At 38.8% G+C, this 13,891-nt stretch overlaps 1 protein-coding gene across 50 annotated transcripts in view; it reads right to left on the bottom strand.

Annotated features, from left to right (window-relative positions):
* Positions 1-9,993: 9,993 nt before the first annotated feature.
* Mhc (myosin heavy chain) overlaps positions 9,994-13,891 on the bottom strand; it is a 106,292-nt gene continuing 102,394 nt past the window's right edge. For 49 of the 50 annotated variants that reach the window (XM_072303202.1, XM_072303241.1, XM_019062651.2 and 46 more), the window contains exons 36-37: positions 13,356-13,514; positions 9,994-10,331 (exon numbers count right to left, since the gene is read on the bottom strand). In XM_072303202.1, coding sequence (XP_072159303.1) covers positions 10,239-10,331; positions 13,356-13,514 — 252 coding nt within the window. In that variant the 3' untranslated portion in view covers positions 9,994-10,238. Of the gene's footprint in view, positions 10,332-12,615; positions 12,675-13,355; positions 13,515-13,891 lie in introns of all 50 variants that reach the window. The other variant, XM_072303345.1, reaches the window with a different exon arrangement.

The raw sequence follows: 13,891 nt of genomic DNA, 5'->3' as shown, positions 1-13,891 counted from the left end.
TTTTTCTTTTTTTTCTTTCTTCTGTCCACCTCTTCATGGCTCCTGACGCCCTTCTAAACAATCCATACCATCCATAGTATAAGCTCTCAAGCCTCGTAAATTTTCGTTTCTAATAACGCTTGGTGCCAGCATTCTACTGGCCCAATTTTCACGATTTGCGCGTCTATCGACAGGTGATTGTCTCTAGATCACCCCGCTCTATTTAGATTTTTGTGCATTACGTTGTAAAGTTGCAAATTCTACCATTTAAACGATTTAAATTTTCATTTTTCGTCACAATTCGTTCAAGCATTTTACTAGGACGATATCCAAGATTTTTGCGGCTATCAACAAGTAGTCCAGGCGCCTGGTATCTAAAAATGAGGCTACTTGGAATTTCGGGTACACAGCAATCTTTTTGGCTTACTTTACGTTTTTTTGGGTCGCTGAATCCGAATCTGAAGTTTCCTACCGCGAATCTGGTGAGCATTTTCCGCCATTTTAAAAAATGGCCTAAAAATGCCTGTTTTTGCGGCTTTTTGCATACCCATGGCGGCTACGCATGAGAAAAAAACCGGAATTTAGTTGATGTTTTGAATAGCTGACATAATTTGGAAGGAAATAGTGTATACGTATGCTAGGTTTGCTTAAAAATTGAGGAAGATACAGCATCGTGAACATCGCGCTCGCGCCCATTCACGTTTTCGCGGCGCACCCGTCAACGCGCGATCCGGCTCGCCGCGGTCAGCCAAGTTCCGAAGCGATCCAAAGTTCCGAGATCCGAGGTTCCTCAATTTTTGAGCAAACCTAGCATATTCATAACCATATTCTTCCAAATTATGTCAGCTATTCAAAACATTAACTAAATCCGGGACTTTTTCTCGTGCGTAGCAGCTAAATAAAAAGAAACCGCAAAAAAAGGCCTTTTTAGGCAATTTTTTCAATATGGCGGAAAATTCTCACCAGATACGCGAAAGGCAACTTCAGATTCGAATTCAGCAACCCAAAACACATAAAGTAAGCCAAAAAAATCGCTATGTACCCAAAATTCCAGGTACTCTTACCAGGCGCCTGGACTACATATAGCGTCACCGCTTGGTTTCTCGGTTTCCTGTGCCGCTACTGCAGTTCCGAACGTTAAGGCCGTAGTTTAAGGGCGCTAAAACCAGGGTTGTATTTCGCAAATGGATAATTTTTGCAGAATAATTAAAAATTAAGAAGCAGGAGTAATTTAACTAAATAATAAAGGGTACTCAAATTAAAAATATAATGCAAAACAATTTGGAAAATCGTGTTATGTAAATACAGAAGATTCGAAAACGCCTTCTATTGAGGCGTGATACCTCACGCGTTCCGGAGAGTTCAAATAGTTGTATCCCTGCGCCTTACTAAGACGATGGAAGATTAATATTGAATTAGCGTCTCCCCGTGGTTTTTCGGTTATCCTGTGCCGCGACTGCAGTTCCGACCGTTAAGGCAGTAAGTAGTTTAAGAGCGGTAAAAGCAGGGTTGTATTTCGCAAATGGATAATTTTTGCAGAATAATTAAACATTAAGAAGCAGGAGTAATTTAACTAAATAATAAAGGGTAATCAAATTAAAAATATAATGCAAAACAATTTGGAAAATCGTGTTATGTAAATACAGAAGATTCGAAAACGTCTTCAATTGAGGCGTGATACCTCACGCGTTCCGGAGAGTTCAAATAGTTGTATCCCTGCGCCTTACTAAGACGATGGAAGATTAATATTGAATTAGCGTCTCCCCGTGGTTTTTCGGTTATCCTGTGCCGCGACTGCAGTTCCGACCGTTAAGGCAGTAACCCAAGTAGCATTTTGCAACGAAAAAATTGCAATTTAAATGAAATAAAATTTCCAGATGATTTCAACTTTCTTGCAAGAAAATTGCAATTATTTTACAACATCTGACCCCCTCATTGTAAAAAAGTTGCAATTTTTTTTTTGCAAAGAAATTTCAATATTGACGACCTTTAAATTTCAACCCCTAAATTTTCCGGGGAAATTATAATAATTCGAACCCATGCTTACCTAATGTCCTACGACGTTTAGCAGCATAAAATACCGGACGCCCTTGAGTGGGCTTGAACCCGACCCGCGAATGTCATAGCGGAGCAGTCTTCCACTGAGCTACAGGGAGCTGATGATGAGTCGGGTTGAAATCACGCCTGTTAAGGCTGTTATCGCATGCATTGCGTCAGTGCGTGGCTCAACATTCATCATAGATTTGATTAACGCCGTTTTTCTCAGGCCTCTTTCTTTTGCCTATTATTTATTTTTTCCATATTTTTTTTTGTCTGATTTTTTTTTTCGATATCACGTAATAGGTACTCACACTAAATTTACACCGGTGTAAATTACACCACATACTAACTTGAGAACTTAAAAATATTTTCAAAAAATATTTTTAAAATATTTTCAAAACTTTCTTAAGGAATATTTTTATCATGCATGTTTACAGGCAATATTTTTGAATTATTTTAAAAATATTTTTTGTAAACATTTTCAAAATATTCCTTTAAAATGTTTTAAAAATATTTTCAAAATATTTTACTTACAATATTGCCATGAAAATATTTTGATAAAGGTGACAATATTTTCAAAATATGTTGGGCTATATGGGTTAGGTGAGACATTTAAGTCGAAAAAACTTTAAAACAACTAGAGAATTGGATGCCAGGCACATGGCGTGAATTTGTTACAACATGATTGCACCGAAATTGCAGTCTTTATAGTGCCTTGAAAAAGAAGGTTAGGCAACAAGCATAATCTACATTTCTTGCAAACTTATTGCAATAAAATTGCAACTTTTCAAGCGCCTTCAAATGAACGTATAGGCAACAAGCAAAAATTGCAATCAACTCACAATCCATTGCAATGAAATTGCAATCCATGCTACTTGGGAAGTAGTTTAAGAGCGGTAAAAGCAGGGTTGTATTTCGCAAATGGATAATTTTTGCAGAATAATTAAACATTAAGAAGCAGGAGTAATTTAACTAAATAATAAAGGGTAATCAAATTAAAAATATAATGCAAAACAATTTGGAAAATCGTGTTATGTAAATACGGAAGATTCGAAAACGTCTTCAATTGAGGCGTGATACCTCACGCGTTCCGGAGAGTTCAAATAGTTGTATCCCTGCGCCTTACCAAGAAGATGGAATATTAATATTGAAGCAGCTTTCCCGCTAGCCATTTTGGGCTATTCCTGTGCCGCTACTGCAGTATTGACCCCATGATGTAAGGGCGCTCAAGGTAAGCTAGTACTTAGCAAATGGATAATTTGTATGGAAAAATTAAAAACGAGGAAGCGTCAGGAACTTCACCAAATAGAAGTTCCTCAATTCAACAATAAAATTCAAAGAACTGCTGTAAAAAATGTGTATGTAAAGTTTAAATTTTGAAGATTAATATTGAAGTTGGTTTCCCGCGTGGTTTCTCGGTTTTCCTGTGCCGCGACTGCAGTTCCGACCGTTAAGGCAGTAGTTTAAAGGGCGCTAAAACCAGGGTTGTATTTCGTAAATGGATAATTTTTGCAGAATAATTAAAAATTAAGAAGCAGGAGTAATTTAACTAAATAATAAAGGGTACTCAAATCAAAAATATATAATGCAAAACAATTTGGAAAATCGTGTCATGTAAATACAGAAGATTCGAAAACGCCTTCTATTGAGGCGTGATACCTCACGCGTTCCGGAGAGTTCAAATAGTTGTATCCCTGCGCCTTACTAAGAAGATGGAAGATTAATATGAAGCAGCTTTCCCGCTAGCCATTTCGGGTTATTCCTGTGCCGCTACTGCAGTTTCGACCGTTAAGGCAGTAGTTTAAGAGCGCTAAAAGCAGGGTTGTATTTCGCAAATGGATAATTTGTATGGAAGAATTAAAAACAAGGAAGCGGCAGGAACTTCACCAAATAGAAGTTCCGCAATTCAACAATAAAATTCAAAGATTTGCTATAAAAATGTGTATGTAAAGTTTAAATTTGAGCCAAAGCACGTCCGAGCATATTTTGATCTCATAATAAACTGGTACAAAAGCAATAAGGCACAAAAAATCAAATCAAGGGGATGCGCGCGTAACCGTGGCAGTAGCTATCGGAAGATCAGTCATTCCCTTTCTTCCACGCTCCCAATGTTATGGGTAGAGTCCCTTTATACCCAGAGTTACGACAACTCGATTATCAGCTGACTGGCAGCCGGCCTTGGCTGGCCATGGAAGCCGAAACGAGTGCACCCAAACGAACGATATTGAGGGATAAGGATCGGGAATCCTGCGATGTCTGTCACACAAAAACAACAACATCAACAAAGTGATCAATTAAAAAGAAAATGAGATTGGTTTGTGAATAATTTCTTAATCTATTTTCATTTTGGACCTATGGAAATAACAATTTACTCTTGATAAACCACAATTAGGTAATATTTTCATTATTCTTGTTCACATTCGAGGTACCGCCATCTTGGTGCACTCGTTTCGGCTAGAGTCCCTTTATACCCAGAGTTACGACAACTCACTTTTGGTTGGGCCAGGATTGGGCTGAAAGTGGCCTAAAAAAAAATCCAATTCTGATTGGTTCTCGCTCATGGAGGCCGAAACTAGTGCACCAAGATGGCGGTACCTCGTATGTGAACAAGAATAATGAAAATATTACCTAATTGTGGTTTATCAAGAGTAAATTGTTATTGCCATCGGTCCAAAATGAAAATAGATTAAGAAATTATTCACAAACCAATCTCATTTTCTTTTTAATTGATCAATTTGTTGATGTTGTTGTTTCTGTGTGACAGACATCGCAGGATTCCTGATCCTTATCCCCCAATATCGTTCGTTTGAGTGCACTAGTTTCGGCCTCCATGGCCAGCCAAGGTCGGCTGCCAGTCAGCTGATAATCGAGTTGTCGTTACTCTGGGTATAAAGGGACTCTAGTTTCGGCCTCCATGAGCGAGAACCAATCAGAATTGGATTTTTTTTTAGGCCACTTTCAGCCCAATCCTGGCCCAACCAAAAGTGAGTTGTCGTAACTCTGGGTATAAAGGGACTCTAGTTATGGGACCAGAAAATCTCGTTATGTAAAAACAGAAGATTCTAAAACGCCTTCAATTGAGATGTGATACCTCATGCGTTCCGGAGAGTTCAAATAGTTGTATCCCTGTGCCTTACTAAGAAGATGGAAGATTAATATTGAAGTTGCGTCTCCGCGTGGTTTCTCGGTTTTCCTCTGCCGCTACTGCAGTTCCGACCGTTAAGGCCGTAGTTTAAGGGCGCTAAAGCCAGGGTTGTATTTCGCAAATGGATAATTTTTGCAGAATAATTAAAAATTAAGAAGGAGGAGTAATTAAACTAATTATTAAAAGGAACTCAAATCAACAATATAATGCAAAACAATTTGGTAACAAAATATGTTTAAAAAGCTGAAATTAGAACCAAATCATGTCCGAGCAAATTTCGAGTTCACAATCAATTTTCTAGTTGATTGTAATATCATCGGACATTCGAGAAAGCAATATACAGAAATTTAAAATATGGGGATGCGCGCGTATACCCGTGGAAGTAGCGCGGATGATCAGTCATTCCCTTTCTTCCATGCTCCGAACGTTATGGGACCAGAAAATCCCGTTGTGCAAAGATAGTAAACTAGAAAACGCCTTCAATTGAGGCGTGATACCTTACGCGTTCCGGAGAGTTCAAATAGTTGTATCCCTGTGCCTTAGCAAGGCGATGGAAGCTTAATATTGAAGAAGTAGTCCAGGCGCCTGGTAGCTAAAAATGAGGCTACCTTGAAATTCGGGTACACTGCGATTTTTTGGCTTAATTTATGTTTTTTGGGTCGCTGATTCCTAATCTGAAGTTTCCTACAGCGTATCTGGTGATCATTTTCCGCCATATTGAAAAAATTGCCTAAAAAGGCCTTTTTTCCGGTTTGTTTATATAGCGGCTATACGCATGAGAAAAAGTCCCGGATTTAGTTAATGTTTTGAATAGCTGACATAATTTGGAAGAATATGGTTATGAATATGCTAGGTTTGCTCAAAAATTGAGGAACCTCGGATCTCGGAACTTTGGATCGCTTCGGAACTTGGCTGACCGCGGCGAGCCGGATCGCGCGTTGACGGGTGCGCCGCGAAAACGTGAATGGGCGCGATGTTCACGATGCTGTATCTTCCTCAATTTTTAAGCAAACCTAGCATACGTATACACTATTTCCTTCCAAATTATGTCAGCTATTCAAAACATTAACTAAATCCGGGACTTTTTCTCATGCGTAGCCGCTATATAAACAAACCGGAAAAAAAGGCCTTCTTAGGCAATTTTTTCAATATGGCGGAAAATGCTCACCAAATACGCGGTAGAAAACTTCAGATTCGGATTCAGCGACCCAAAAAATATAAAGTAAGCCAAAGAAATCGCACCCAAAATTCCTGGTAGACTTACCAGGCGCCTGGACCAAAGTGATATTCCCTCGATGAGCCTAAGTACTGTATTCAAATTTTGGAAATGTGATCCAGGTTTTATGTATTAGGGTAGACCAGGGAGCTTAGCGAGACGAGGGGCAATAAGCAAAATTTGAACTCTCAGCCGCAATAGAAATGGCGGGAGTATAAAAATTGGCAAAAAATTGAACTAAGCATGAGATTTCGAATCTAAGAGAGAGCTCAAAGCGTCCTCCGGAGGTTGGGCCACTTAGTGGCTAGGGGGCTTTGCCCTCTAGTTATACTATACTGTCCTGAGCATTTGACTCGTTCTCTGTCTTCGAAGTTGGTTTGAGAAGTGTGTTTAATCAGTCAAACAGATCTGGATTGTTCTCCGAAATGAAGCAATAAATTGTATTGCAATTTATATATGACTAGTAGATCAAGAGGACCATTAGGTCTTAATTCTAACTGTGAAAAAGTATATGGAATTACATTGAAAAATTTTATATGCTACTTTTTGCTCAACTCTGTTTCAACGATTAAAGCGCGCACTTTGCCGTGCTAAGGAAGAACGCCGCATGAACCCTCAGGCGTTTCCAAATTGTCTTTGATAATACGCGAATTTCCTGCTAAATTTATGAGTATTTTCCTTTCAATTTTACAGATGATTTAGTCCGCGATTTTACCTAAAGACTCTGAAAATATGAAGGAGGAATATTCATAACTTCCCTAAAAAATAAACACTTTCTCGAAGGGAATTTGGCAACTTTCGAATGGTCATACGGCGTTCTTCCTTAGCACGGCAGCACTGTAGTGGGCGCGCAATGCGTGAAGTATTCCTGCACTCTTGTAGGCGCTAATGCGCCCTCCGCGCCGATTAGCGACCGCACTGTCTGGTGCAATGCGTGAAGTATTTCTGCACTCTTGTGGGCGCTAATATGCGCTCCGCGCCGACCAGCGGCTGCACGATGTTTGGCGAGGTTAGAAATGACGATACAGCATTAGATTTAAAAGAAACTGTAGAAACAGAGGAGAGATCACCCTTTTGAAGAATGGCTGGGTAAAATTGCTGAAACGGTTCAGAGTGCAGAAAAAAATATTCGATTAAATGGAAAATTTAATGAAACAAGAAGCCGAAGCTAATATGAGTAAAAGGCTTCGGAGGAAAATTTTGACGTAAAAAGACAGCGTCTATTTTGCCAGTGAAGAATTGCGCTGAAGAGTTTGAAAAGGAAATACGGGCAGATTTGCGCTAATGAGTAAATAAGTTCTCACCCAAGAATGTTAACCTACCGTCCTTTAAAAAAATTGAAGACGTTGAGGAGTAATTGGCTAAAAGCAAGTACAAACACGAGTTGTAAATATCGTAGCATTGATCTCGTGGCTGACGCAGCAACGCACCATTCAGAATTCATTAATAAGTTGTATCATAGTTTTTATTCCGATTTGCCGCATTCTGAAATGGTGCACTTAAATTTGAATGAAGAATTAGAGATGCTTTTAATTTACCCACGTGTAATAATTATCAGTTTCCATCGGAAGAATTGCCTGAGGCCAGCATAAATATTTCAGAGAGGGCACTGATGTCAAAATTACATTTAATATTCGGCGAACGCATCTTAATATTTGCCTAGATTAAATATATTGAAGAGAGAAATTTTTGCAAGATGCCTGGTATGCAAAAAAGTGCAGCAAAGAAGGAGACAAGCGACTGAGAATCGTGCGCATAGCAGCGTCAATACCTATAATCAAAGAGGAAATACTTTTAAAAGCAAACTATTCCGATTATTACTATCCTGATTCCTGTCATATGGCACTGCCCAGCAGTCCGTTCCATGAGAGGAGAGACTTTCGACCGGCTACATCGCTGGGTTTCGCCAAACCGTGCAACACCTCACTAGCAGCTTATAGCGGAGTGAGAATGTTCCCGCCTCGCGCCATAGCGCCTTCAATTTTGCACACGCAACACAGACATCCATCAAGTACGAATAGTTATAGCTCTGCGCCGTTATCAACGCGCATCCTTTCCTTGATTCGCTTTGTTTCCGTCTTGTGTTTGTTTTTCTTTGTCTTGTTTATAGCGGCACACACGGCCTAAAAAGGCTATCTTGGCTCCTGCTCAATCTAGTTGTGTGGAATTTGTTATCAGGGTATACTTTTTGTCGAAAAACTTGAACATTAAGCCCAAATTTCAGAATTGGAAAATCGAAGATGGTAAAAGTTGCCTAAAATGCTACTTATATCAGCTTTTTCAAAAATATCTAACGTTGCAGTCAAGGTATTTGCATTTATATTTATTTGGTTTCTGTTTTTTTTCAAATTCAATTTACCCTCAGCTGATACAGCAAGGCCAAAATATAAACCCGAATTTCTGGTCAATCTCTGAAATTCACAAATCCAAGACGGCGGATGTGCTTGAAATGCTATCTCGGCTTCTGTTCGATCGATTTTCGTGAAACTTGGTACCAGGAGATACTCCTTGGCGAGAAACTCAAATTTATATCAGATTTCCGAATTGCTATTGTGGACGAGGCCTAATATTCTATCTTGGCGCCTTCGAAACTACACCCATCCAACCCTGCGATTGACAAATTTTCATTCCAAAATATATTCATCTGGGTATTCATTTATCTTTTCGGTTCATTTTTAAAATCAATTTATCCCCCACTAATTCAGACTTCGATATGGGCGCACTGCCTCAACACCCTTATGCTGAAACTGCTTGTTTGACTTTGCATTGCTTGCAACATCGATTTTTCCTTGGTTTATATGTAAATATTTTCATAATTCATTATTCCTTGTTTTCCAAGTAATTATCACGGTATATGTAAGAGTAAACTGATATTTCACTAACTTTTTTTTTTCTTATACTTTTTGGTGTTGTTCATTGGCAATTTCGTCGCTCCTCTGACGTAAGAACGTATCTTGATTTTCACGTGAGCCCTGTTTTACATATAAATCGATACTTTTTGAGGCTCATGCGGAAGTCGAGATACGCCCTTACGTCAGAGGAGCAACGATTTTAATCATCGATATTTTGTCCCTGCGCATAAATAACGTCCATGCAAAACCTCATTATCCCATTCAAACTATATACTTATTTTACTCAAATTATTTTTATTATACGGGGGGGGGGGGGTCCAAAGGAGGCGTAGGGCGCGTGCGCCCCCCCCCCCCCCCCGCATTCGCCTGGAGAAAAAAGAGGAAGAAAAAGGGAAGAAAGAAAGAAGAAGGAAGACCGCTTATAATTGGTAATTATTAATGACGAAGTTGACTGAGATTGCATATAAAATGCTTTAAAAGTTCAAAAATTCTCTAGGAGATGTCTTCCGGACCCTCCATCCTCTCCTCTCCGGTGAAAGTATCTGTATCCGCCAATGGTACAAGATCGCCAACCGTAGCGCCCATTTTTGACATTTCTGAAAACACTAATCATTTTTCTTTTTCTTCCCCTAGACTTTATCTTCTGTTAAAATGTGTTTCCCCTCTTTTTCCATATTGAAAATCAGTGCATTTGTTATTGTAGGAGGTAAGAGAGAAGCCTAGGTACTCAAGCTGAAAAGAAAATTCGCTTACAAAATACGCCAAGTTTCACTTAGATTTATTTATTAATTTTTACAATTTAAGAAATTAACTTAAAAATACTTGTTTTATTTATATATATTCTTTAAATTAAAATAAATACAATAAATAATCGAGGTGACTTGAAGATCTTTCGTGAGCCATCTGGTGCAGTAGGTAAACGAAGAAGTCGAGGAAACTTGAGTTGCGTGTTCCGCTTTAGTTGAGAAAATAGAAAAAAGTGTTTCGGATGTTGGCTCTATTTGGCTTAGCCGAAAATGTCTCCTGCTTCAGGATGGAGGTCGAAGCGTGGAGGGAAAGCACCGCCATCTAACTGCGGCCTGAGAGGAGGTCGGTGGGCCTGTGCAAAAATAATAACGAGTTAGTGACGTTAGTTCACACCAATGGAAACAAGGACCAATCAAAGTAACCTTCATATGTAGATGAAATTCAATATTTCGTCAGTGGTTAACCTTAGACGGTCTGCAGTATCATGTTTGTACACGCATCATTTCGTCGTTTCCCGCACGAAAGAACGTAACTACATTCCAATGTTGCCAGATTTCCCGTCGGAAATATGGTTAAACATTTGGAACAGAAATATACTACCCCTAGGATTCTGACATTCTCCTTATTACTCACTGCTCAAACATTCAAGAAAATTACTTGTAGATGTTCTAGTGATTTCGGTCCCGTTGATTTGGGTACTAGCCATTGCATCTGACTATTAACCCCGAGCTACCGGCTTTGAACCATATTCCGAGGATGAAATTCCTAAGCCACATATCTTGTTTTTTGTGCTGTTAACGTGATGGAGAATTTTATCTTTCAAAGGGAGGATTACGATACCCTCCCCAAGTCTCATACTCAAACCAAGAGCTTTTAGTTTCAGTTGGTGATCCTATTAGGTTTACCATTTTTGTATCCGATAACGATGTCCGAAGGACTTGCAAACCGAGTTAGTTATAGACTTGCGAATGAAAGGGTAGAAAAATATTTTTTTTCACTTTCATCACTACATGACTTTTAAACTTTTTAAAATTAACCCCTCTGCTTATGCTCGAGACCATTTTGAATTCCATCTGATAATTTACGTCAAAAATACATCCTATCTAGATGTAGGTAAGCGAGGTCAATTTTTCATTAAATTGGTCAAAATTTGTCGAAACCTCGCATCCTAGGAAATTCAAATGCATTTATTTTTTAAACACACGTTAGGAATGCATATATTCAGCAGCTCGACCAGAACAGCTGCTTGCATGCTTTTAAGAGAAAGAATTTCACATAGCCACACTGTACAAACATTTCGGAAACATATGCCGTAGTACAAAGTTTCATATCACGTGCACTGTGCGGTTCACATGATGGAACTTTCAAACCAAAGTGAGTTGATGGAGGAATTCGGTCACAGGAACTGAGAGTTGGTTTGACGAACCGAATAGGGTGTGTGATATAAAACATCACCTACGGCCCATATGACCGACATTTTTTTCCAGTGTATCTTATGGACGAGTCATACAGTCGTCGAGACTCTCAAACAGTCTCACTTCATGCGCTTGTAACACAAACTTATGCACTCGAACTAGTTAAATTCTCATTAAGAAAATTTCTAATAAATGTGAAAGCGGGTTTTCATTCAAATTAAAATTCATATTTATGTACAAAAATATCTACAATTTGCAATATGATGTCCTGCAGTAGGTATGAAAAATGCTACCTAAAAATGTTCAAGTCAATTAATAACTCGAGACCGAGCACGAACTCACATTCCCATGGAAAACAAGACATTTTCATCATTTAAAATTTGGAAAGTGAGTTTCACGATCGTCGAATTGAATCAAAATCCACGCGAAAGAGATTTTAGACAGGGTACTCCGTTTGTGTTCTCTTACAATTCGTCGCTACTCTGACGGAGGAACGTAACTACATTTACATGTTGCCAAATTTCCCCTCGCATATCACATTCTTACAAGGAAAATCTTGGGCATTTCTTCCTGAAAATTTCAAGGATTTTTTCTCTAATCCCATGCAAAATTCAGGAAAAATTTGAAAAAAAAATGCACCGGCACATTCTTGTAAAAATGCGAATTCCTTGAATCAATTTTGCAACCTTGGAATGAAGTTACGTTCCTTCGTGCGGAAAACGACGAATTGACATCCTTAGAATTATTTTATGCTTTTCTTGGTTATGACTGTGTAACCTGACTGTAGAGGTGTTAATGGTCATAGCTGCTAGGGCACCGCTTTAAATAAACGTATATATTACTACTACTTCTACTCATATCTCACTTCTCACCAGATGGGGGGAAAAGCATGTGCTTGTGTTCTTTCTTGCCTTTTTCTGGGTAAAATGAATAAATTTAATGAGATGGTGTTTTTGAACATTTTCAAATCGGTTCAATGAGCAAACAAATCAGGAGCTCGCAGTCGCGAACAACGAAAGTGTTGGATGAAATGATACTGTAAAACGTGCATTTTCTATCGTCACTAAGCAAACGGTATGCATTCATTGTCACAGTAATAGAGAAGACAAGGAAGAAAGTGTCAAACAAAATCATTCTGAGGTGACTCCCCTCATATCAATGCAACATGTCCAAGCTTATGAGCTACGCTCAATCACTTCGTGAAGTGATATCTCAACTTACAATTTGATAACGTTTGTTTATTCCAATGCAAGTTGGGGCTTGCGCGTTTTTGCTTGGGGCTGAAATATTAGCAGAGGTAAATCGTTAGTCCTTTCGGTAATTTCTTCATATCTGACAATTAGGCTACAGATTGTGTCTGTTAGTTTTAGTACATTATGCACTGTGAACTCAATCATGCTACAGATTTTTTTTATTTTTTTCTTTTCTTTAAAATGGAAAATCAAATATGTTTCTGTTTTGTGAGAACGGTATGTGCTGATTTTTTAGGAAAAGAAAAGTTTGGTATTGAGATCATTGCCTCAAATCCAGAAAATATAGATCCTCACAGTTTTATCAATGGTTATGATTGACCTCACGAGTGACATTGAATGTAGGTCATCGTGTCGTCAGTCTTCAAGAAACCCTATGCCTTTTTTTCATTGCATAGTGTTTCTTCCCCTATCATATAACATACGCTCCATCAAAGGATTTTGCTCATATTTTCTTCTTAGAGACACAAATGTGTATTCGCAACGTGTTCCTCAATATCTTTCAAATATTTCTGGGATTTTATGAAATATTTCACATGAAATTCAAGGATGTTACTTTTCATGAAAAATTGGAACCCTGTAGGAGTGTAGTTAGTTTTTGCATGAACGGATTGGGAGTCGCCTGAAAGGTAACAAGTAGCAATCGGAGCGATCTCAGTTTATTTGGTGAAAGAATAAGTTTTGAATAAGTTTGCTGTATCGGATACTTACCAAGGGACTGGATCCACGCGCTGCTGATCCTGCTCTGCCACCCTTTTGTGTTCTGAATTTGGCGATGGCTTGTTCTGCTAAGTCGGCTCGTTCTTCAGCCTCTTCTAATTCTTGTTGTGCCTTGCGGAATTTGGCTAAGTTCAAAGCAGCAATTTCTTCCTGCAATTTTAAGAAAACTGGTTTAGCTCTCGCTCTTTTTCATGATTTCAGGCCCCGTCGTCAAAAAACAGTACCCATCGAATTCGTTGATGTATGGTTTAGGTATGCGTGTGTGGCGGTATAAATTTTCAGTCTAAATGAGCGAAATTTTGACTGTAACCTAGATGCTGGTTCATGCCTTAAAATTGCAGAGGCGTGGCGTATTTTGCGATTTATCGATTGATCTGCAATTTGAATCTATGGAAAAGGATCGATAAACAGGGTGTTCGCAACGAACGCCATAATAATCGATTATTTACCATGCTTCAAATGGGTAAAAATCGATTATCGATCATTCACGTCCCGCCACTGTAAAAGTGTTACCGATGAGTGCATCG

The sequence above is a fragment of the Bemisia tabaci genome, chromosome 1 (genome assembly GCF_918797505.1).
Source record: "Bemisia tabaci chromosome 1, PGI_BMITA_v3".
NCBI lineage: Eukaryota > Metazoa > Arthropoda > Insecta > Hemiptera > Aleyrodidae > Bemisia > Bemisia tabaci.
The sequence above is the reverse complement of the archived record's forward strand: the minus strand, read 5'-3'. Positions and strand labels throughout refer to the sequence as shown.